Source organism: Gobius niger (genome assembly GCF_951799975.1).
Source record: "Gobius niger genome assembly, chromosome: 11".
In the NCBI taxonomy this organism is placed as follows: Eukaryota; Metazoa; Chordata; class Actinopteri; order Gobiiformes; family Gobiidae; genus Gobius; species Gobius niger.
In genome coordinates this window covers 17,484,342-17,510,130 of record NC_136862.1, presented here as the reverse complement: position 1 = coordinate 17,510,130, position 25,789 = coordinate 17,484,342, and the positions used below count along the sequence as shown (strand labels likewise).

Sequence of the window (25,789 nt, the reverse complement as noted above, 5' to 3'; positions counted from 1 at the left end):
TCTAACTGAGCTTGAGCGGTTTTGCAAAGAAGAATGGGCAAAAATCCAGTCTCAAGATGTGCAAGACTGATAGAAACATACCCCAAAAGACTTGAAGCTGTAACTGCAGCAAAAGGCAGTTCCACAAAGTGTTCAGGGGGGCCGGTACTTATGCACATCCCACTTTTCAGTTTTTTATTTATTAAAAAACAAAACAAAATCATTTATAAATTTCATTTCACTTCACGATTGTGTCACTTAGAGTGTGTCTTTCACATAAAATATATTTATGTTTATGGTCCATAGCGTGGCAAAATGTAGAAAAGTTAAAGGGGGCCGATACTTATGCAATCCACTGTATGTGTATTGGGGTGCAGGTTCTAGAATGTTATGATGTCACCGGACCCAGTTTCTCCTATTAACAGCTTTCACAAGTCGTAGCTAAAAAGAAAATGCATGAATTACAAAAATGATCATTAATATCAATCACTGGGTCCGTGATCTCTCTGAGCAAGACCAACATTTCCTCAAAAACAAAATAATTTTGCCTCTATATAATATTATAAGCCTTTTGAACGTGTGATGTGAATGTACAGTGTATGTTAAAAAAAAAAAAGTATATATATATATATATGGAAGACACATGTACATGAATATTCACTTTATTACAATACAATCGTTACAGTTACGTTACATCACAATGAAAAAAATACCATACATGTATATAAGTGTGGTTATAATAATGGCACTATACTCAACAAAAATCCTGGCAGTTACATACTGTAATCCGGATGTGAACATACAAGTAGAATAAAATAGTAAAAAATGGCAAGTCTGGCAATCAAATGGTCTACTCTTCATTAAATCACTGTGAGCTGCAGAATCTTGATTTTCAATTGTGCCGAACCCCTGGTAAAAGCTAAGCTAAGCTCTTGTCAAACAGGCTGCTGAATGAGGAGTCCCTTGTCTTCACTTGTCTCAACCGTCTCCTGAAATTAAAGCACAACTCACTCACTGCGTCTTCATATTTTGTACATCAATACTGTATAGCTTACAAAGTGACGGCAGTCCACAGGCACAAACCCAGCACCAGCACAGCAACGATGACGATGACAGTGATATACATGTACTCAGGTAACATGTCCCATCTTGGTGCTGATGTCGAATCCGTCTTCTCTGGAATACAGAACATGTCAAGTAGCTAAAGTGTTTACATTTGGTTGAGTAATTTCCAGAAAGAAAATGGTTTTGGAACAAAGGAAGAGGGAAGAGGACTGAGCTCACACCGTGCGGAAGTGCTGCACCTCTGCCCTTGAGCCACACGACAGACACAGAGGTGCTAATGTCATTTGGATGTAACAACAGTGGGGTGTATACCTGGGTAGCACACAGGTGGGCTCCAGTCACTCCACAGACTCCTCGCAGCACAGTACTTATTCAGCATGGACCGGACACTCAGGCAGCTGGTCTCATTATCTGGGAGAGACAACGTCAAAGCTGTTTCTGTGGAGGTACTCTGCCGCTAGGAGGAAAAAAAACAAGCATAGACTAGAGTTTAGTTTGTCTGAAAATTGAGTGGCACAATAATTATCAGAAGAATTCATCATACTTCTCATGACTCATTACTTGCTCATTACAACATAAGTATTATTGATAACAAGACTGATAGGATTCAACCCAAAATGTAACTAGCGGTAATACCATTTCTCATCAGTGCATTGATGTAGCCTTTACTTCAACCATTGTAGAACTAACAGTAAAAATGCCACACCTGTTGTGTGCCCTTTAGATAATTATAGATAAGTATAATTATAACAGGTCATACAAGACCTTTTGTGGCCGCTGACACTATTGTACAAAGTTATTATTGTTTGGATTTTCTGTTGCTGGGTGACAACAATGATTCTGTGAAATTTTCCACAAGTAATAATGAAACACTGCGTTTTCTTGTAAAAATGTAATGCAAACCATGAATCAAAGTTATGAAGAATAAGAGTTGTGTTTTCCCGGTAGCTTAGTGCAGTGAAAGAACAATGTCTCATCAATTGAGAAAAACTGTACTAAACAAGAGTGACAAGTTGTTTAGAAGCGCGTCGTGAAGAAATGCATTAGTCACAATGTTTTTATCTATGAGCCATTGAGCTGCTACATCACTGTCGGAAAATACACTCAAGCCTACTATTATTTTACGACTTCCTGTCCACCTAACTCATTATGCTTTGCGGTTTGATGAATTATAAATTATTGCACCAAGGTTTTATAGAAAGGTCCTTTTAGTGCATGTTACATTTTCTTCCATTGTGAGGATTTTAAAAGGATATTTCAGGATTCCCAGAGTGCTGTTGATGTTTTTCTTTAATTCATGCAGTCCTTATATTTGAAGAGTTTAGTGATACTTGGCTAGTGCATGTCTATACTAACTAGTGGCCTGCATTAATAACCTCATCAACATCATCAGGTAGTCCTCCAAACGTTGCCATATCTGATTTGTAGAAAGCTCCTTTGTGATTTCCACGTGTAGTAATGCCGGCCGCAGGTAAACAAACTACTGTAGATCCGGTAACTCCGTCGCTGTGTAGTTTACAACCAGGAAGCTGATGCTGCTCAAATATAAGTTCTTTTAAATGCAAAATGGTCATAATTCAAAAATTATTCAGCAAACACAGACATTTATTCACCTCAGGTGAACTGTGCTTGGGTCACACTGTTTTTAATGCAGGCTACTAGTTACCATAGACATGCGCTAGCCTAGCACTGAATGAAGGACTGCATGAATTTAAAATAACTAGGAAGTGAGGCCCTATGTCAAAAATCCTGAAATATCCCTTTAATACATGAAATGGTACCATAGTCTGTTCGCCATCATGGCTCTCTCTCCTTTCTTGGACCTCCCACTGCAGACAGTGCTGGGGTATCCTCCCACTTGGACTGTCCCAGAGAACCCTCAGCTGCCCGTCTGCACCTGTCTCCACATGTACCTCTCCAATCGCTTTAGGCTTGACTGAAACACAATAAGTAAGTTTCCGTGAGGTAATGTCAGCAGGTCATGTCCCACAGTCTGTTTGTTACCAATGTTCTGGATCTGCAAGGAGGAGTACAAGGCTCTCACGGGACGGGCTGCGGAGGCGTTCACACACAGGTTAATGTCCGAGAAAGTGGGTAGTTCTGTCCCAGAGAAGTTACAGCCGCTCCTGAAGCCTTCTGAAATAACATAGCGTGGACACTCTTTTGCATGTGCCAGCCCTCTGTGCCTGTAAAAAACACAGCACATTGTAACATGATTTGTCTACATTTGTGCGCACTGCTGCTCATTCTGGGCAGGACATCCTTGTAAAAGAGATGGTTAATCTCAATGGAGCTTTCCTGGAGAATACATTTGAATACACTCAATGGTCCATAATGTAACAAGCCAAATGTTCTGCAACCACCTGTGGCTAAAAGAGATAATACAGTGGCCCGATTTGCATATGATACTTTTGACCCTTTTCATGAGAGCAAAGTTAAGGTTTTACTGAAAAAAGTGACTTATTTTTCTCTGATGTGTCACTAAAAATAGATAGATTCACTGGTGTAAAACTATAATTAATTCTAACTACAGGCTCAATTGAGTAATAATTCAAAAAACATAAGCACAGTTCAATTATTACTGGAACTGATCTGACCTTTGACCAGAGGCCGGTAGTACTCAGTTACATTTACTCAAGTACATCTTTTGATTTGACACACGTAAACACAGGCACAAAAGCGAAAAAATTAAATAAAAAATAACATTCTAGCTCGAATAGGAGTGGGAAGAAGACAAGCTTGTTTACTCCCACCCCCTATTCATATACTTAAATAATAATGTGGTTGCTACAGTAACATAGTTTAGTCCTTGGTGTCTTACTAAACAATTAAGTTGGTTACATATTTACAACAAATGCAACAATGCATTACATTAAGAAAATTTAACTCACTTTTTCCACTGTTAGTAAATATTTAAGCGACAAATGCTTCAATTTGATCTATAAACTAGATGTAGATCGTCTCGTGCTGCTTATTCTTGAGAATTATTTAGTCTTTTCCTGCCATTTTCTTGGATTACTTTGGAACTTACTTAAGACATCCATATGATATTATGTTTTGTTTCACACAATTTATGGGGTCAGTGAAAATAAATCAGACTTTTTCACTCAAACCGCTACTCGGTACTCACTTGAGTACTGCCTAAATGACAGTGCTCCAGTTACATTTTCTGCAAGTGCTTTTTCACTCTTATGTGAGTAATTGTTTGGGTCATTACTTTACTTGTACTTGGGTAACATTACTCTTACTTGAGTAAATATTTTGGCTACTGTACACACCTGTGCCTATGACCTGACACATTTATGTTTGTATGTTTCTATTGGAGCCATTCACCCATTCACGGTGGGTGAAGCGTCTTGCCCAAGAACACAACAGCAGAATACACAGAATACACATCCCAGGTTTGGGGTTAGGGTTAATTTTTATCAGAAATTCTACTCAGTTAATTATGATTACAATAAAGTATAAATACGGCATTATATGATTGAAATGATCAGTAGCCACTTGAGCAGCGCTAAAGTTTCCACACTCAAAGATATGACAACCTGAAAGCACTGACCAGTAATGCAGCGCCGCTTGAGATCGCACCGGCATCTTTGAGCTTCTCTTCCACCTGCAGACCATGTGCTCCATGTTATAATACACACACGTCAGGTCCTGGATGCCATCCACACCTGTAGAGAACGCTTATCAAAAGTGATGCAAACCAATGACTGATGGTGTGAGGTCGTGTGCTGACCTGCCCTGTCTGGCTTTTCAGTTACTTCAGTGCAGTTTTTGCTTTTAGCAGTGGTTCCTCCTGCACACTCTCCAGAGATGAGAGTGTAAACACACACTTTCACTTCTTGTGCCAGATCAAACTGTGCCCTGAATGAAGTCTGGGATGTCCTGATACTCTGTCAAGTAAAACATGACATTTACAGAACAGAGGGTAAATAATCATGTGTATTATTGGCTGAACACTTACAGTCCAGCTGCTGCTGTAGCTGTCATAGTAGTGAAGCTCATATTTCACTGAGCACTGGCCAAGCTCCTTCATTCTGATGTGCTCCTGAGAGGAGCTCCAGTGGATCTCCAGGTTTCCCAAGTGCCCCGGGTCTGTTATGACCAAGTCCCGAGGAGGGTCCACTGCAATCAAAAGCAGAGGAAATCTTAACATTTCGCTTTAGAGAATATATCTCCAAAGAATGTGGAGATATTCCTCCACATTATTTTGCATAGAATCTGTTAACATCATCTCCATATTCTGGCCAAGGGCTGTCATGCAACTTCTGCTGCGCACAGTCCACGTTCAGGACACAAACGCACAGTAACAGGCAATTAATGATGTTCAGCAGAGCAGCAACACCAACCTTTGCAGTGGACTAACTTCAAAATACAAAAAAACACCAGCGTGAGAGAACTCTTTCCCGCCATCAAGAGACGCGGCTGCAACGCACAAAAAATACGGAATAATCTCAGATAATAATTCCACCAAAAAAAGAAAAATACAAAAAAAACCGGAGCGTGAGAGCGCTATCCGTGAAGAAGAGTTTATGGGACACGCTGCGAGCGATGACTTATTGGACGAGTCCCCTGTGAATTTCCAGGCAGTGCCACGAGAGTTCTGTGGAACTGATGTGCCACCAGCCTGAGCCGTAAGTTCATTGGCACGTACGTTTCTGCAACAGAGCAGTAGTGAGGACCGAGGAGGACGCTATTGAGCAGTGATAAATGAAACAAAAAAAAAAGCCTATACGTCATGAGTAACGTGAAGAGCCTGTAATTTGTTTAGACAGGCCTATTTGTTTGGATTCAGAGGAACACTATCAGTTGAAAGGCCATTGATTCAGCGGTTAAAGGGCCTTAAATTGATTTACATACCAGGAGTCTGACGCACATATATTTAAATAGGAAAGGCGGAATAAAACAGACAAATAGCACTGCAAAGAATCAACTTTATTTAATAGTGCCATGTTGTTGTTGCTGTTAAGAAAGTCTTATTATTACACATGATATGTACAGCTTTGTGGTTCTTGCATGCATCCAGTCTGAAATACAAAAAATTGTCCTGGCAGTTTTGCATAAAGACATGCCACACTGTCGTTTACTTTACAAACATCCCAAAGGCAGTTGTGTCATGGCCTCAATGAAGAATCCATTGTCTCAGTCATACTTAGAGGCAAGTTTCCAAGGTGTGTCTTAAAATAATAAATACTCGCTCTGGAGCACATTTTCAATTAAATAAAAACTAATTGCAATATTACTGTACACAATAAAACTGTTGTGATCGAGCAGCGGTGTTTTATGGTCTAAACTCACTTCAAAGAAATTGAAAGTTGAAACAAGAAAAATCACAGAAAAGGTGCTGAAGAGGAAGATCTGAGAATGGCCTAAATGAACACATATTGATCATCTTTTATTACAGTTGAACAATTCATTGATTGTTTCATATTTCCCACATATTGGTGCAGATAAATATAACACAAAAATGAAAAGTGTCGAGTCTGAAAGATCCTTCAGCATTAAAACAGATATCCATGTGCAAAGCGACACACACTACAAGCTTTTTTTTTACCAACTTGAGACCATAAAAGCCAAATCATTAACTTAATTGAAACATTAAATGTTATAAAGATGGACTTTACATCATGTTAGATTTTACTGGTTACATTAAGGCAGCATTATTCCATTGCATTGGAAGCCCAGTTTCCAGCACTTTTATTTCCAAACAAAACATCATCTGTGATAACCATAAACATTATTAACACAAATTAAATTGTTGAGGAAAATAATAAACTGAAGTTCTTCGGTGCTGACACAGGTTTAGGTTCAATATTAAATATTTTACAAAACAGATGCCGAAAAAGTGGACAAATTTAAGAAAGTGAAATCAAGCACGTTTAAGGCACAGTGCATCACAGTCAGATGTTTGGATCAGCATGTCGTTGTAATAATAGCCTTGTTGTAGTTGTAGCTACATCGTGGACATTGGAACGTGTATGTGCGAAATTATAATGTTTCATTTCCAGAGGTGTGACCACAGATAATGCCTAAATAATACCAACAAATATGCACACCTTTAGGGCAGAGTCCGAGTTAACCTTTCATATGGGGTAAAGCTACACCATTACAATCACAACTTGTTAAAATGGAAAATGTTCTGTGTAAAGGGAATTTCTGTGACGCCTTCCAAATATCACTTTGAGATATGGAAAATGTTATGTTACACCGTGAAACTCCGCGCTACAGTCAAAAGACGTGAAGCATAAATATGAAACAAATGTACAAATAAACAAATCAGTTAGATTCCCTGATACAATAGAAACAAACCACAGCATGGAGCATGTCTGATTGACATGACTATATACAGTACCGGGTAACCCAGAGCAGTCCAGCGTGGTAGACTTACAGCAGAATACATTTTAAAACTCAAAAGAAGTATAAATAAAAGCTACAAGAGTTTGGCCTCAGCTGTGCACGTTGCTCACAGTGGTCAAATGTCATCCTATCTGTGATGCATACAGTTTTGTTCATTAGAGAGTAAAATAAATAAATAAAAAAAAACAAGAAAACACATCGAAAACATGTTGGCACCTTTTGTGGCAACATCTGAAGAAATCTGCAAAAACATTGTCAAGGTTCTTTTATGTGATGTTGCTTTAGTTGGAGTTTGAGTCCCATGTCGTCACCACAGCAGTTCTGGCACTTGCAGGCTCAATAATCACTGAGCATGTTGGAGAGATATACAGTACAGGGCAGGCCTTGTTTTAGACCCTCCTATGTGCACTTAGTATGGAGTCCACACACACAAGCACACGGACATTTGCCCCAAAGCGGGACAGGGGACAGGAGGAAGGGCATGGGCTGCACTGACGTCATTTCAGAGACAGGGGAGCGTCTGATATCCCGAATCTGTCAGATAAGCTCCGCACGTACACACACACACAGAGCTCTGGGTCCTCGCCAAAGAGCTCCCTGGACCCTCTCAAGTTGGGACAGGGGCAACGGGCTGTGGGGGCTCGGTCTAAAGACTACAGTCATGGTCAGTGTCACATAGCAGCCAGCGCGGTCCTCGGGGCGGGCAGCTCCAATAAAGCCTGGACCGTCACCCCCACCTTCACCAGGCCGCGCTCCTCTAAGATGTGATGGGGCAGGCACAGCTTGTCCTAAAACATGGAGACGGCAAGTTGCAGTTTTTCCTCAATAATAGGACAGTGCAGTGCAGTTCTTAACTCAAAAGTGAGAAAGAGGGAACATTTTTACCTGAACACTCCGAACAGACACAACACACAGGGGAACAAAACACACGGTTCAATCAATATCTATGATGAGATAACTTTCTGCTTCATGTGCGCTTAGTGTTTTGGAAACTGTCTGCAAATCATGAGAAATGGGGTCATTTATCAAGACAAGTGTTAAATAGCAAGTGCAAGCTGGAAAACGGGATGTGCTTTTTGTAGGCCTGTTGCACCTGATTTAACTGTGATGCAAATTTAAATTATTCATGCAGTTTGCTCCACTTTTACTAATAGTCACCATTTAGCAAGTGACCAAATACTTGATAAATGACCCCCATAGTGTCTTATCCATCGAGGAAACTGTTATTCTTGACATCCAACATTGAAACATTTTAAATTTGCACTGGTGCTACTGATGATAGCTTGAGCTAAGGCTAGCTAAGGCTGTCACGATAATTACTATATCGACTTATCGTTCAATAAATAACAGATAAACGATATATTTTTGGGCTCGATATTTATCGTCTATACATTTAAAAGCATTTCCCCCTATTTCTTCTTAGTAAAACGTTGATTTCTAACTAATGCAAAGTGAGTTGTTTATTACAGCTTGTGTGGTATTTTAGGATATGATGATGCACTTTTAGAACAAAGGGTTACTGTCATTTTAATGCCTGAGAGTTGACAGTATCTAGTATCAATAGAGTCAATAATATCGTTTATCGCGATACTTTCCTGCCTAAATATATCGAACTTCAAATTTGTTATCGTGACAGGCCTAGCTAAGGCAACGGTCAGATTATAGTGAATACATTATACACACAGTAAACACTTCGTTGAAGTATCACGTTGGTAAGATAATTAAATGTGTTTTGATCAACTAACACACGAAAGTACAGAGCAACGCCTATGCCTAAGGTACCGAACATTTCTTCAAATGGTTATTGTATTTCTGACACAGCAGAGCCAAGCCCAAAACTTGTTACCACTAAAGCACTCAGCTGTTCAGTGCTTAAAGATGCTTTTAGAGTTTGTTCTTACTACTTACCTGTGGGACACCCAACTTTTTGCAGGCATCCAAGAAGTTCTCCACATTCCTCCGGCACTTTGCCATACTGAGCTTGGGCTAAAAATGAAGTCACAACTTGAGAAATTGCAAAAAGGAAAAACGTTTGCATTAACAGCGTGACTAGGAACGATGCTGGTTATGTTTACCACAGCAGGTGAGGGCACGTGAATGCTGGCGACACACCGAGGACTGATGTGATTGGCCAAATGACACAGGACGACCCCATCCATTAGAGCCGCGCCCACGTCATCAGGGAGCAGCACCTTCAGCCGAAACTCGATGTTCTGTCAGGACAAAGAAAGGCCATGATCTATGCATCGTGTCTAGGCATGTGAGCTTTTTAAACGTATAATGACATACAATTGAAAGTTTTCACATTGTCTGGTCTCACGATCTGCTTTGTGGATCAGAGCAGTAGACTGTGAGGAGCTAGACAAATGTCTGTTTTGTAAGCTGGTTGAACTTTTTCTTAAATTTTTCGAAAAGATTGTCGCCAATTGGACTAAAAGACAATAGATGTGATTTTACAATGCAATTTTAAATATATGCTGCAGATTATACATATTTTTAAAATCACATACAACAAAATAAAATGACAGATATATCAAGAGATATCTGACCTGTCGTAAGAGAGCGATCTGCTCCAGTTCCTCCCTAAGGTGCTCCATCTTCCTCCTCATGGTGAAACTGGGGTCACTCGACGTTATCTCCTGTTTGCTTGCTCTGGTGAAGGCTGTGAGGTTAAATCAAGTACAATTTCAATAAATCAGAACGCTAGTACGCTTAGACAGAGAGGAAGCAGAAAAGCAAAAAGGTCACTTTCAGGTCACTAGGTGGATTTCCTTTCCTAAATATGGTCCTTTCACCTTGTAAACTTCTTGATTTTTCATTTTACAATACAATCAATCACAGAAAGTGCTCCATTTCAAAAGAAGAGCAAACTGCATTACAGAATATTTATGAAGGCTTAATTTGAACTGGCCCTAGGGGGCACGTCATTCATGTGTAAAATTCCGTGTTTGTGATTAAGCAAAACGATGAGAGCAACATGTGCTTTCACATCTAATATATTAACCAATGACAGTATAATAGGGTGAAGTTGGAACTGACCTGATCTTGGCTTTAGCCCAAACACTGTCAGGGTGTTTTCATTTGCGTTGCACAAACTCTCCTGCACACAAAAAGCAATAAGTAAAAACAACATTAAATGTACAGCTGTGGAGTTAGAAGCTTGAAAACTTACTTCACTGTCATCATTCCCATTTTTTTGTGCACTCGGACACTTGTACTGTTAAATAAATAAAAGTAATTATTAAATACACAGTTCTCTTGTTGCGTAAGACTTAAGAGGCAGTTTGTTATGTATGTACATTTCTGAGTTTTAGCTACAGACAACAAACAGTACATCACTCATGCTAAAATGATTCATACTTTTAAATAGTCTTTTCTCAGGTACTTCCTCATGAGGCGCTCATCGTTTTGGCAGAGGACTGACACGTCGGACCATTTAGGCTCAGAGTCACTGTCTGATTTCAAGCTGCCGTCAAAGGAGCAGGACGTAGAGGGCTGACAAAAAAAAGAATACAATAAATGCACACAATATTTTTATATTTTATTCTAATTAAGTAAATATTTTACCTGTCCACTCAGTGGTGATGCTCCACTGGTCCCTTCATCAAGGGATGCACTAAAATACATACAAATACACAAATATAACATCATCAGGCAACATGATGTACTTTACATAACTGATGTCCAACCATTTTTTATCTGTGATCTACATTTACAAAAATAAAACAGCTTAGAGCTTCTTCTGTTTTAAAGACACTTGAGATTATGATATTTACCTATATATTCACACATTGTGCTAAACAATAATCGATCTATAAATGTGAGTTGATAAATAGGAGTTGCTTTGCCAAGAAAGTCATCAAATTCACCTAATTATAATGTTAGGTTTGGAAAGCTACTTGGAAAAGGATGGAGCTCCTGAACTTGAAACTACGTATACACATTCATACAGTCACAGTTAATTAAGAATGAAAGAAAACTGTTTTGATTGACCGGACTTGATCTTTCTAAATGTTTCAGACGTCCCATTTGCTCGATATCATCAATGGCGGACATTATTTCAAAATTAGAAGCCGAAAGTATGTTTTGAATTTTGTTCCAACAAATTAAATGCATTTCAAATCTAAAATTACGCTAATATAGCATTTACAGTGAAAAATCAGCTCCTTGTATTGTCGTGGAAAATACAAACCTGCGTGCAGCCTGAATCGGAGGCCTGGACTTGCTGCTGGATCCAGAGTGACTCAAGAATCTGCATAAAATCAAAGACATGTAGTTTACTTGTTTTGTTGATCAGTGATGATTAGTAAATGTTGTGTGAGTCGTGTTCAAGACTAATATCCTCAAAAAAAAGAACGGTTTGTTATTTACTCAGTGTTGTGCATGTATTTAATTGCTGTAGTATTTCTCCAGCTCCGTCTACCTGTGTGCTCGGCCGGTCACCCTCCGTCTGTGGATAAGACTCTCAGCTCTGCAAATTAAGGAGCGTCTCCTAGTGGAGTAGAAAGCGATTGCAGCAGAAGCAGAAGTAGGAAAAAAAAAAGTTTTTTTATGTAATCAGAGAGAAATTGTCATGATAAATAACAAAGTAGGAGTAAGGAAGTGAGCAGTAAGAGACAGGTTTAAGCTGCATTCCCTTTGGCTTTATAAGTGACCCATTTCAGATCAGATATATTAATCAATAACAAAAAATAAAACATATACGGCAAAGTCTCTTACTCAACCAAATGAATTAATAAGTATGACAATGAGTATTTCCTATTTCGATTGTGGGTCACGAGTATATTTGCATTGGCTTAGATACAGTAGCTCTACATTAACATAGATCCAGTAAACATCGATGAAATACCGATCATTATGTCAAACTGCGCTCAGAAAGAGAAGATAGTCGAGACATTGAGAGAAGCATGAGACTCGTTTGTTTGAGTATCAGGACCACAAACCTGTTCTGCTGTTCCTGCTGTAAAAGTTGGACCGCGATCTTCCTCAGATCCAAGACTTCCTTCAGGTCATCATCTTCCTCCTCTGCCAGCTGCTCTTTGTCTGAACTGCACCGACATCAAACACATTTAGTACAGCGGTGCAACTACACGACTACACAAACCACTAAATATGATGTTTTTATGGGGCCGCAAGATTAATCGCAATCGTATCAAAGACTACATTTATTACCAAATTGTAAAAGCTGCTATAAATATCCCGTGTCTAGATCTTATTATGTACAAAACACTCTAGTTTAGACCTTTTAGAAACAATGTTCTGAGATTCATGTCATTTTTTAATTACTTCAGCAGTCTTGTTAATCACAAATCTAATACTTTTTGGTTATTTTCCTATGTGTTTTTCAAGTGCAATGTATTGGTGGTAACAGAAATATAAATATATTGAAAACAGGAGCTTACCCTGATTCGTCTTTATCTTTGCTTTGGTGAGACATGTTTAGGACTTTCTCCAATTCCTGAAACACAAACCACATAATAATGAAGCTAATAAGTAATGAAGCTCTGTGGGTGAATTGAGTGTGCAGTGCTTCCACTCACCTTTACACAAGACACATGACTGTTGTGGTGCCCATTGCTCTCTGACAGAGCAGGATCGTCGTCCGGGTTGGGCTCTATAAAGTCATAGAGATCCTGATCTGATAGAGGGAGGAAGCATCCGCGTTCACATAAACGTCACATTTTAGGCACTTGATTCAATAAGCCCCTTTGTCTTTGTCTATTGCTTTCAAAGTCTAAAGGTGATACTTATTGTGGATAACCTTTGCAAGAGTCCATTTTGGAGAGCAGAGAGAGAGCATCAGCACGGGCCGTCTCTGAAATCTGAGAGTGGAGACTGACTGTGTCATCGTCCGAGGGCTACAGAAACAGAGACAGGTCAAGATCCAGCAAAAAAAAGTCTTTGTTAAATTCCAAATATGAAGTCTGACCTCTGTCGTTGAAAGCCTCTTGTCTCCATTGTCACTACCTATTCCAGAGTCAGGCCCGTGGTTCTTACTCGGATAGAAATCTTCTATGCTGGAAACAGACGGCACAAAACAAATTCAATTATAAATCATGTACTGCGGAGGTATAGGAGCCAAAAGAACTTTGCCTGAGGTCGCATCCATTACATATTTTAAAATAAGTGAGAGATCAAATAAATGAATGCCTTTGCGTGGCAGACAAAGCCGCTGCCTCAGCAAATTATGTTATTGGACTCCGTTAACTTTATATGTCTTATATTAATGCACTGTACAGATCATTCTTTGGGGGATCACAAACCACTTCTACCAAATTGTTTGTTTGCAAAAAAATGTTAATGAAATATATAAATGATTATGGTATGTACTACCAATCTTATAATAAAAAATGCAAAAGCCTTTGCGGTTTCCGGGTTGGGCGGTGCCGGTGGTATTTAACGTTTTCCCAACACACTCGACAGAAGTGTGACATATGCACTTTCTCTGTCAATGATTACGTGGGATAGGGCATATCTCGTGCGGAAAAAAGCTTCATAGGTTGACGGCATTTTATTTCCCAGAGCCAATGGCACTGCGCGCGGCCTCCACATGACTGTCCCACCGGCGACGGGTGAGTATATAGATAGGGGTATGTGCAGGGGGCATCAAGGAAAAAGGTTGGGGACCACTGGTCTACTACTGTATATAGTGCGGGTCTATATAGTGAATGACGTATATAGTGTGGGTCTATATAGTGAATGGCGGTTAGGGACTAGGGTGGACATTTTTGGTAATAACTCACAAGATCAGAACACTGAATGCGTAGACTAGCTGAGATCATATACGTATCTAATAGACAGGAACTTTAGTTTAGAAATACCTGTCGGTGAGGGGCTGGGGAAGGCAGCGTTTGCTCAGCGTAGGCAGGTCTAACGTGTCGGGCTTCTTGTCCATGCGACATGCCTGGATGTTCAGGTACTTGAATATATGCACTTTACCTTTGAGACAAATCTGAAAACATACAATGCAAACTAAGTGAAGTTCACCATTAATCGTTACAAAATGTAGCTTGTCCTTTGCAAACACCGAAATTGAATAAGGTGATTCTCTGGCTGAACACTCACTTGGGCAGGTGGGGACTGCATAGGGTTGTTGTCTAAAACTATGTCCTGCAGTTGCCTGAGTTTCCTGTATGTTGGTGGAATCTCTGTGATCTTATTGCAGGAAAAGTCCAGTCGAATCAGCGGGAGGTCTGCCAGCTCTAACAGACAAAAACATTATTCAAATGAGCAGCTTTTACTGTAACACATGGAAATACATGCCCGGTATTGCTGTGAGTGAATGGTCTATGTCAGTGTATCTGATCTACCACAGAACAGTTAATTTTTGCATATATTGGCATGTCACCGGGCAGTGACGTGAGTGTGTTGAGGCTTCTAAAGAAGACAACCAGAGACTCCATTGTCTACAATCCCAGTTTCTAGGTTTACTGAATGAAAAGCGGGAAATGTCCTGTAACAAATATATAACTAACATCATAAACTTAAAGGCACACTGCGTAACACTTTGGTCTATACTGTTGCCATTATTACAAAACAATGAGCAGCTCGACACAGAAAATGCTATTGCTGCAGTGGGTGATCAAAGAATGATTTGGATGAGGCATGGTAGTACAGTGGTTAGCGCTCGTGCTTCACAGCTAGAAGGTTCAATTCCCACCAGGGACGGGGCCTTTCTGTGTGGAGTTTGCATTTTCTCCCCGTGTCTGTGTAGATTTCCTCCGGGTACTCCGGTTTCCCCTACCACTAAAAACATGTACAATAGGCAAGGATGAATGAGAGTGTGTTTGAGAGTGCGCATGGGGGACGACAGATGGAAATTAGCCCAAGGCTACAATCCGATGTGGCTTGTTCATTAAAATGCACTGTCCCGACCAAATAAACCAATAAACTAAACTAACCTGTTTAAATCGCAAATTCTGCTGCCTTTAGTCACATCTCCACGGAAACGAGCTGGAGACGTACCCACTCCCGGTAAATACAAGTATAGTCATGTCTTTGGAGAGCTGAGCCGTTCACAGCAAAAGCACATGTTTGTTTGTACATTTATGAGGTATTTTTCAATGCTGAAAACATCTGTCATAAAATAATAATAATAATAATAATAATACATCAAACTTGTATAGTGCTTTTTAAAACTCAAAGACGCTTTACATGGGGGATAAAACAAAACAAAACCCAAAATAATAAAAATAAAAGGGGTTTGAGGAAAAGCTAGTTTGAACAGGTGGGTTTTGAGTACTGATTTAAAGGTTGGTAGTGAGTCTGTGTTTCTAATGGGCTTTGGGAGTGAGTTCCAAAGGGTGGGGGCGGCGATGGCGAAGGCTCGGTCTCCCAAGGTCCGGCGGTTAGCTTGTATTGAATATGATATTGAACAGGGAGCCAGTGGAGCTGCTGGAGGAAGGGTGTGGGTGAGGAGGTGGGCAGCAGGATGGATGTATTGTAGTTTTTGGAGATGAGTGGTGGGAAGTCCGTAGAGGAGGCTATTACAGTAGTCGAGTCTGGAAGTGATGAATGCGTGGATGAGGATTTCAACTGTAGACTGGGTAAGGGAGGGGCGGAGGGCTGTTGCGGAGGTGGAAGAAGGATGTTTTAGTGATGTGGTTGATGTGTGTTGGGTATGAGAGGGTGCAGTCCATCCGAGGTTGCGCACAGAGGGGGAGACACTGTGGCCGTCGATGAGGAGGGTAAAGTTCTGGACAGAGGGGAGGAGAGATTTGGGGGGAGTTCTGTTTTATTGCTGTTGAGTTTGAGAAAGTTATTGTCCATCCAGGTTTTGATATCGGAGATGCAGTCAGTGATAGTGGAGAGGATAACCGGGCTGATGGATTTGGTGGAGATGTAGAGCTGGGTATCGTCGGCGTAGCAGTGAAAATAAATGCTTATATTTCAGTTAATGTTCTGTCACTAGACTTTTGTAAATCTATTTCAACTTTATGCGTATAGACTGACCTTCTGGTAACATGTGGAGACAGTTCTTCCTGATGTTCAGTTCCCGTAAGGCCAGAAGCCTCCCAACTTGAGCTGGAAGAACCTGGATCTCATTACAGCTAATGTCCTAAAGAGGGAGACAGAGAGTTAGAAATGAGTCACACTACAATTCAAGTAACATCTATTTAAGTAATTTAGTTTCTATACCAGCTCCATTAGGTCTTTGGACTTGCCGATCTCATCTGGAATGGACACCAGTTTATTGTTGCTCACAAGCAGGACTTTGAGAGGGAGATTGAACAGGAACTTTGGCAAAACTGTTAGAAGGTTTCGGCTGCAAAAGACACATCATATTGCATGTAATATCAACTAATATTAACAGAGCAGTGGCTGTAACATCATGGAAAATCAATAAACATCATCAATAACCTCCTCAACATAATCATTCTAGTTCTGGCTTGGATCAATAAAGTTGCAGACTGACCTGACGTCTAAATAAGTAAGCATCTGCAGGTTGATAATGGCTTCTGGGATACATTTGATGCAGTTATGGTAGAGGTTGAGTGACTCGAGAGGCGCGAACAAACACACTTCAGGGGGGATTTCTGTCAGACGGTTCTTGGACAGATCTGCAAAACAAAGAGAACATATGAAATTGGTCCTAAATTAAGATATGAGTCCCCATACATTTTGAATTATCAATATAGTTGTGTAAGCTTGTGTGTTGGACCTGACTACACTTGCAGTCCAATTGCTTTGTATATGCGTGTTATGCTATTAGTGAGGAGTGGCAAGTCAATGTGTGTGATCATGGAAAAATACCCTGATACACTGCACTTTTAGACTTTATTCATTTATGATTTGAACTTGATCTCGGCCTGATGGTACTTGGACGGTCAAATATTCTATGACGTGGAAAGTTTGACAATCACTGACCTATTGAAATGCACACTGCGGACCAAGCCAGATTACACTGTGCAATGTTGTAAAAACGCTGACACATAAACAATGCAATTTTAGAAGTGGGTTATCAAATAAAGCATTTGGGAGAGAACATACTATATTAAATCAGCTGCTTGCAAACAAAGAAGATGGGCCAGTGTTGTTCAAGCCTGGTTTTATCATACCCTCGTATTCATTGCGTTTCGTACAAGGGTCTGGACCTTCACAATTGAGCTCCGTTATCAGGTGGGAGGGGTGAACTCCTTTCAAACGATTGGATCTGATTTTCGCTAGCGTTTGGTCATGATGTGTGTAATACGCCCGGGTGAGTGCAGCAAGCTATCATAACTTTTGGGGCATTCCTTGTGTATTCCAAGGCTTCAATTACAATTTTTGGATGTTTGGGAAACGAGCCAGAATGGATTGAAGAGCTTCCTTTACTTCCTTTACTATCCGCCGCCATTGCCAAACTACAACCATCAAATGCGGCGCAAATGACTTCTTCCTACAACACCCGCCTCCCCCGCTCGCTGAATGGTAGGTTGAAATTCAACCGATGTAACGTGGCCACTGAGAACAGACCCAGACGAACATGTAGGGAAATTATAATTGACCGGAGTTTATGAATGGCTATGGCCTGGCTAGTGTTGTCCTGCTCCCAGCAAAATTACGAATACGCTGTGGGAAAAGGTGAGCCGGCTCACAAATGAAAACACCAAATATATAACACCAATAAAAAAAAACTATTAATGCTTATATTTAATTACATTTATTGGATTAAAAGTTCTTGAACCATGCTCTTGTCTTGTTATTACACCGATACAGATGTAGGACCATGACCTATTACTTTAGAAAAATATATATACAGTAATACAAAAAATAACATATTTTCAGACTTCAGGTGACTCAAAAACAGAAATAAATAAAGTGTTATACAAATAGCCTTTCACATAACAAGTGATCACAATAACAGCGTCTTGCATAAAGGCTCCAACAATGCATATCATCAGTGCCAAACATGTATTGATCGAGAGGCTGTAAACAGTGCTGCGCGTGAGTAAATGACCCTGTCTTCAGGATTATCTCTGGAGGACACAATGATTAGGGTCCAACGAGAGGAGCTGAGCTCTCCCAGATAAAGGCTTTAAATTATAATGCCAATGAAAAGGTGCTCCCATTTTGCCTAAAGGTAACCACCACCACACCAATACCATACATGGCTATCTACGTAGAGTTGTTGGTAAAAAAAAAAAAAAAAAAAACATGCAATTCAAACGGTCTAATAACAAACAGTGGATAATGGTGTGAGAAACATTGTCAGAAATAGCATAATTGTTCAACTCATTTTATGGCCAAATATTTTGCTCTCGACACATTGCTCATTGACTTCGTCTTCAGTGTTAACCTTATTAAAATATGACTTTATTATAACAATTATAGAAATTATAACACATTATAATGAGAAGAGCATCTTTTTCATTTCAAAACAGTGAATAATCGTGGACCCTATGTTTAGACTAGTGTACTGTTGTACCTCTGTGGATAAAGCAGAAGCGAGGAGCAGACTGGGCCAAGCGGAAGCTCACGGGGAATAGAAGTCGAGAGGTTAAGAGAAACTGAAATACAGCACGGGGAAAGACCAAAGCAAAGGCCACAGACAATAGCTGTTCCCCATTAAGAGTAAATACTGCCTTTCCCCGAGGCTTTAGACCCAGCTGCATTTAGACAACACCCCTCGACCCCCTCTCAGCCGCCCCACAACAGGGACCAGTCCTGCACGGAGGAGTCAGGGGTCGATGGAGCAGGGGGTGGGTGAGCCAGTCATTTTCAGCCTGTCACTTCACACATGCTCCTCTCCCTCCTCCATCCCAGCGCCAAACACCATCTGTGGGCTACAGTGGGGCCACAGTCACCTGCTGGTGGTTGCCCTAAACTGCACGAGTACAAAGCCAAACAGACAAGGCCTCTGCGGAGTCTGATCTGCTGCACACAAAAGCATTATCTTACAAATAGAGCCCTGCAGTTACACAGCTAATTTTACACAGTGAGTGACGACTATATTCAACAGCGTTGTTAGAATTATTATATATATTATATATATATATATATATATATATCATTAGGGATGAGCATGGGATATTTAAGTAACAAAAGAATGTAACCTAAAACATGAATGCTGCTTAAACACCGAATAGAGGTTCACAGGCATATTGGTTCTCAACTGGGTCTGGGCCCAAAAGTGGGTCAGAAAATTGTCAGTGTTTATCAAGTCATTATTTGTAATTGCACTACACAAATGCTTAATTGCGTTATTTTGATTATGATATACTCTATAAATGATTTAAACTGTAAAGTGTTTGTGTCGTAACATGTCCACTTGGTCCCCACATTGTACATGCAGACCTGCTTCTTCCACTTCTTCTTTGAGTTTTAACTGCAGTTGGCAACGTACGAAAAGGAGCGTAACACTGCAGACTGTTGCCGACAACAGTGACATGTATGTCAGGAGGCATGTTTTCAGATTATGCCACTTGCTAAATGCTGCTTTTAACAAGTTTACAGGATATAGTCCAGTTTCATAATTGGGTTTTGAAGAGCAGCTCTGGTAATATGGAAGAGTGGCTGCCCATGGGGAAACCTCTTAAAAGCATTAGCACATCATTATCCCGTCCAGAAAAGCTTATGGCTCATAATACGCCTTATGGGGGTCAACAAATCAGCAGTTCACTGTTGACAGTTCACAAATGTGATGACGGGAATGGAGTTGATGCGGCCCGTGTGCACACAGAGACGACCTGGAGTCAGGGGTATTTGTTTAGCTACACATTCTCAAACCCCAGTCACAGCTCTGACCCACACTGACATCACGCACAGGATCACGTTGGAGAAAAGCAGAAGCTGTGGACTGAAACTGTAGACTGTAGATAGCTGCTGAGTCACATCAGCGTTGTCAGTGCACCAGCGTTTCTGCTTTGTGTAAACAATAGTGGAAATACAGGAAGGAGCACCATGAAAGAGTTAATCTAAGTAATAAAAATAGAGCTAATCTAAGATCACTTGGTCAAAGCAGTCCGGCAAATATTTAATTCTAAATCTCCTCAACAGCCGCATGTGTATTTTTTTTAATTAAGTAAGACAAAGGGAAGTTAGTTTTCTGTGATGGAAAATTGGCCTCACGGCTCATTTACTCCTTAAGTGTTCTCTAGAGGGCAAATGCTCAGACAAAATCCAAATAAAGGATTTATCTATATCCAATAATTCTACCAATATGACAAAGACTACAAATACAAATGTAAAACTGGGGTAACCCAGAATGGATTGTGTCTGCATCCGAGTTTCCGGGATAGACGGTATTCAGATGATGTGAAAGCAAAAAAAACGGTACAGCAAGTTTGGCAACAGAAGCCAAATTAGTGTCAACATTGAGTCACTCAGACTCGTTGAGGATTCTGTTTAGATAATAATTCAAGTGCACAACCTCTTTACCAGTGACTCTCAAAGTGGGGTCAAGGAACTAATAAGAAAAAAAATAAGGAATTGACCTAATAATTATGTGATTTCAATAACAATGACAAACTGTATTCTTAAAGGGGGCTATTATGCAAAATCCACTTTTTCAAGCTTTACATCATGTTATTATGTCATTCCCTCATTAAAAACATGCCAGAAGTGTTGCCTTGGCACATTCACGTATTTTTGAGTAATCTGTGAAAACTCTGATGGCAGCCATTTTAGGGATAGGTTTGCCTGAGTCCTCCTAGGAACGCCCCCACCTCCTGGAGACGCCCCCGACCAGCCGAGTAACCAACCACTGCTCCTCAGCAGAACCCCCTCCCCACTGATGCCACAGACAGCGTGTGGAGGGGGCGTGTCGGAAAGGGTCAGAGTTCTTAAAGAGACAGAGGCCTATTTCAAGACATTTGCTACAGCCATTTTGGGAGAGCAATTTATACAAGGCAGTTATTCTAATTTATTTACAGACCAACAGAAGGTTTCGTCATTATTGTAGTGTGCTATAGACTGGTGCTATGTGATTGAAAAAAGCATAATACCCCCTCTTTAAATGATTAGTGATGTAACAGCTATTCAAATAACATAATAACATAATCACTCAAAACAACACATCTTAAATTAAATTTGCTCTTACGTATGGTTGTAAACACCTGAATTAAATGCAACATTGAACTAATTGGGTGTGGAGGACATTTTAGGTCCCTGTCCCAAAAGGTATGAGAACCCCTACTCTATTTATGTACCGGCTCTGTAGTCTGGGAACCCCATTAAAGCTATTAAAAATGATGCAGATTTTATTTTAGTTACTGTGGCAGATTCTTTGTGGCTTGTGAAAGCAAGACTAGATAATTGAGAAAAAAAAACAAAGCATAACAACAAAGATGAATGCCAAAACCCAACAGTTGAACCTGTAGTAACTGCTGTCTGCTCATGCCAGCCCTACCTCGTATACGCTCGGTGAATTTTGGGAAGGTCATTTTGGATCCTGCTCTGACTTTAAAAAACCTTATTAATCAATGACAGGAAAGAGCTTAGGAGGACAAGGTCAGAAGGAGAGACTTTTCGTAAGGGTTTGTCGGCGTATCCAAAGAGAGGGCAAGCTCCTGTTGAATTTACTCAGCAAACATCATTAACATTCCTATTGGAAAATGATGCAACGAGACTTATATGAAAGACTTGCTTACTAAAGCATATTGTTGAGCATTCGACAAACAGACTTCATATGGTACATGTAGCAATATGTCAGACAACTGTATTATGGATAATAAAATGATTGATGTCAATGAAATAGCATTGTACCTACAGCTCAGCCAATATCATGAGAAAATGGTTCCAAAGTGTATCAAGGCGTTCTGAGTTTCTTGCAACAGCACGTTTGTCTTTGTCTTGTCTAGACTTGCACTTGCACATTAAAGGGAGGCCTAAGGGACGAAACATCAGAAAGGAATTTTGATATTTCTTTAATAGACAAGCCTCTACACTGAAACACACCAATTTGACTGATGCTTTATTTGACAAAAAATGCAAAATGAGGCCAACTTTTTAGTGTTGTTTCAAGAAGGACAAATGAGCGTTGAAATAACGGCTACAATGTCAAACACATGTGTCCTTGTCTGAATGAATGGCCTTCAGTCTCTATCAACAAGACCTAAAGAGAAATCTGACAACTTATGAAAGATGAAGAAACCATGTTCATGTTCCCGCCTGTGTGAGCTAATAACAAGAGCAGACCTGCACTCGGATGGAATTTTAGATGTGAGTAAAACATGTTTACATTCAGATGGTGGCAAAATTGCATGTCTTTTCTTTTCTTTGTTCTCCTATTGAACTTGCTAGCTCACTGGACCAGTGGTTCCCAACTGGCGAAGCTTGAAAACAACCTTTCATGGCAACCCCCAACCCGAAAAAGAAGTATTCAACAAAACATGAGCTAATAACTGTTAGTGTAAAATATCAAAATGCAGTATTGTCTTGCAGAGATCAGTTGATTTGTGCAGTGATTATCACAGAACAACAATCAAAAACAACTTAACATTGTTTTTGTTTTTTTTAGCAAAAGCCTATGACCACTGAAAACAATCACACGACCCACCTTTAGCTCCCGACATGACTGTTAAGAACCACTGCTCGAGACTTTGTGTTTATGCTCATACTAGTTTACAAAGGAACATATTACAAGAATGAAATAATGATGATTTATTACATAGTTTAAAAGGGCTAGATGCAAGTTGGCCATTTTATACTCACTACTGCCACCTCAGGTCATACGTGTAACTGCACCTTCTATATTAAGCTCGTGCATGATGGCAACAACTTTTTGAGAGACAGTGCAGGATTTTAGAGGCAGTTGTGGTAAATGAGTCTAGGCTCATTCTACACCTTAGGACATTGCTGGAACATGTAGGGGGAGGAAAATACATAATTTAAACATTTGAAAACTCTATATAGTCCCTTTAAATAACAATTACCAGTACCTAAATAAAAAAAATCCCTACGCTTGGCAAAAGTTCCCCTGGGGTTGGAGACTTAATGGCTGGCTGAGGCACGCTGAACTTGAACATCTGTCCAGGTTTCTCTTTCTAAGGTCCGGACCAGCACTCAAAAGCTCAGCACTTTCCCATGGGAACTCAATGTGGCTGAAGCCAAACTGCCAGTGGCACCGTGCAAACAGACACCAATGTGAGAGCAGGCCCCGCACTCTCCACATAGAGCTATTAGTCAAACAAGAAGCAATACAAGCCAGTGGTGTAATGTAAAAGGGACGGTTTTGACATTCTAACCACTCATTACTAATCAAGAGTTGCAATTAATTATCATCTTGGTCATATTAATAGCACTGTATATAGCCATCAAGTGAAGATAACGTTTGTAAATAATACATCATTTATAAATCAATTTCCAAATTAGTCAATAAGTATTTTAATAGTCGGCTGGCCACAACTAATCCAATTAGTTATTGCAACGCTACTATTCATGATTGTGTCTCATGGCTGTCCCAACAGATGTTATATAGTGATACTGCAAAGTGTCAGATCTGCCTTCGCGCATGTGGGAAGGTGCGACATCCCTCTGGCACAGCTTTGGAACGGAAAAGCACAATGATGACAGTTGATGCATTTGCCACGGCGCACGAGTCCAGACATAGGAAGGAACTCAGGAAAAGGAACAATTTTATGCTTTTTCTTTATGCGTTTGAAGAGCTTGTCTGATGTATTATGCAACAAGCATGACAGATCTAGGCAGACTTTCTTTAAAAGAGACGTGGTCATGTGGCTCCAAGTTGCAAATTCAACGCAGCGGTCCAGAAATAGTTCACATTCACTTCCTGTCTTATCCATTTCCCCTTGAAAGGCTTCAACAATACTAGTGCTCATGAGAACAATAAAATGCAATACGCTGTTATAACAAATACAACAGTGCACTTCTTATGAGCCTTGAATGCAATGCTCAAATGATGGGTTGAAGCTAATTTGGAACATTGATTTACTAAAATATCTCGAAAGCACCTTAGTGTTTAAATTGCATAGAAGATGGTAAGTAGCCTATGCGATGATATAGCTGGTATTCCGAGACAAATCACTGGCTTGTTAATAAGCGTCCATGACAAATTGCATCACCATATGGTTTGTGGACACCTCTGTTAAAGACAATCATCAAGCATCATGGATGGGTTATGAGTCTGAACACAAAAGAAAAACTATCTTAAATACTAAAAACAAGTGAAAGTACTAAATTACCAACACCCACCAGGAATGTGTGTTGTCTTTCACAATTAAATCACCTTGTGCAGCAATAACAAATGACTTACCATCGTAGCAACCTACTGCTGACCTATAAGCACAGCAAAGGGCACCATTAGGCCTTCCCATTAGCACCTCTCAGACAGAAGGAGGGCAGGCAGAGGCAACGTCAATGCACAAATCAAAATCTGTCTCCCTCCCTATGACAGATTATATAGGCAGGGAGCGAGTGAGGCAGCTACCATGCATCTTTTGTCTGCATGTGCCAAATATGCCAAATGCAAAAAAAAAAAAAAAAAATGGAGGAAAAAAAAATCATTAAAAAGGTCGGCTATTATTTTCTCATTCAAATGCTATAGTGATGGGAAACGTGGTTCTAGGTTCATTCATATTCTGCTCAAGCTTCCCGATGCCAAATGAACTGCAGCTCGCAGTCCAAAACCGCTGCACAGCGCCTGACTTGGGTGCGCCTGGCGTCTCATTCATGTCTCATGGGGAGCACTACTAAAGCCTGTTAACGTCTACCAATGTACACCAGCATTAAAACACAATGATTTGAGGTAAACGACGGCTCAATAAACCGAATGTGAATTTACAAGGGCGATAAAGGGGTGTAGTGTTTCCTCATTAATGGTGCTGTCATGCACATTTCTTGACAAGCAGACATTTATCTGTGCACAATGCGGACGTGGTGCATCAGACAAATCAGGGAGCTGTTTCTGTAGGACGCGCGGTGGTCTGAGGATCCACTGTAGATAGCTAACCCAACCCACCTGCGTGTGTCGTGTCCGTGAGATCGTAGTTCATGCCCGGGTACTCCCTCAGCTTCCTCCCGCTGAGGTTGAGGATCCCGGAGCAGGCGGCATCCTCCAGGGCACGGTCCAGGCTGCGCGTCGTGTGGGGCTGCTGCTGTTGGAGGTGCGGGTACTGGCTGTTACCGGGACTCCAGTGAGGTCCAGTGGTGTAATGATGGCTTTGTAGCGCCGGGACAGCTCCCACACCTCCCTGACTAGACGCCATTTTCGTAAAAAAGAAATTACTCTTTCAATAATAAGAGCGCACAGCGGCAGCCACTCCGCCCATGCGCAAACACAGACTACTATCGGCTCATTCCGGGGACGGGCGCTAGGGGATGGGCTTGTGAGGTGGTGGTGATGATGCTGCTGTTACTGCTGCTGCTGCGGGTGGAGGTAATTGTGATAAGCATGGTATGGAGGCCATTTTAGGGCTTTACACCTGCTTACCATATTCCCATTAGG

The 25,789-nt window shown here is 40.6% G+C and overlaps 2 protein-coding genes across 4 annotated transcripts; both read right to left on the bottom strand.

Annotated features, from left to right (window-relative positions):
- Window positions 1-719: 719 nt before the first annotated feature.
- Window positions 720-5,560, bottom strand: il13ra2 (interleukin 13 receptor, alpha 2). Its single transcript, XM_079566490.1, has 9 exons — window positions 5,397-5,560; window positions 5,012-5,172; window positions 4,784-4,940; window positions 4,604-4,718; window positions 3,049-3,230; window positions 2,826-2,980; window positions 1,357-1,501; window positions 1,035-1,155; window positions 720-968 (listed from the first exon to the last, which is right to left on the bottom strand). Exons 1-9 carry the CDS (start codon window positions 5,458-5,460, stop codon window positions 899-901), a joined length of 1,170 nt encoding a protein of 389 aa, XP_079422616.1. The 5' UTR covers window positions 5,461-5,560; the 3' UTR covers window positions 720-898.
- Window positions 5,561-7,859: 2,299 nt separating this feature from the next.
- Window positions 7,860-25,644, bottom strand: lrch2 (leucine-rich repeats and calponin homology (CH) domain containing 2). 3 transcript variants are annotated; one of them, XM_079565906.1, is made up of 21 exons: window positions 25,304-25,644; window positions 16,820-16,964; window positions 16,543-16,669; window positions 16,357-16,462; window positions 14,470-14,606; window positions 14,226-14,356; window positions 13,334-13,421; window positions 13,166-13,262; window positions 12,945-13,042; window positions 12,807-12,862; window positions 12,348-12,452; window positions 11,828-11,896; window positions 11,597-11,656; window positions 10,972-11,020; window positions 10,765-10,899; window positions 10,577-10,621; window positions 10,444-10,504; window positions 9,954-10,066; window positions 9,480-9,617; window positions 9,313-9,390; window positions 7,860-8,192 (listed from the first exon to the last, which is right to left on the bottom strand). In XM_079565906.1, exons 1-21 carry the CDS (start codon window positions 25,548-25,550, stop codon window positions 8,076-8,078), a joined length of 2,202 nt encoding a protein of 733 aa, XP_079422032.1. In that variant the 5' UTR covers window positions 25,551-25,644; the 3' UTR covers window positions 7,860-8,075. The 3 variants fall into 3 exon arrangements, with proteins under 3 accessions (XP_079422032.1, XP_079422033.1, XP_079422034.1); XM_079565907.1 differs by lacking the exon at window positions 10,577-10,621; XM_079565908.1 differs by lacking the exon at window positions 11,828-11,896.
- Between the last annotated feature and the right edge of the window lie 145 nt (window positions 25,645-25,789).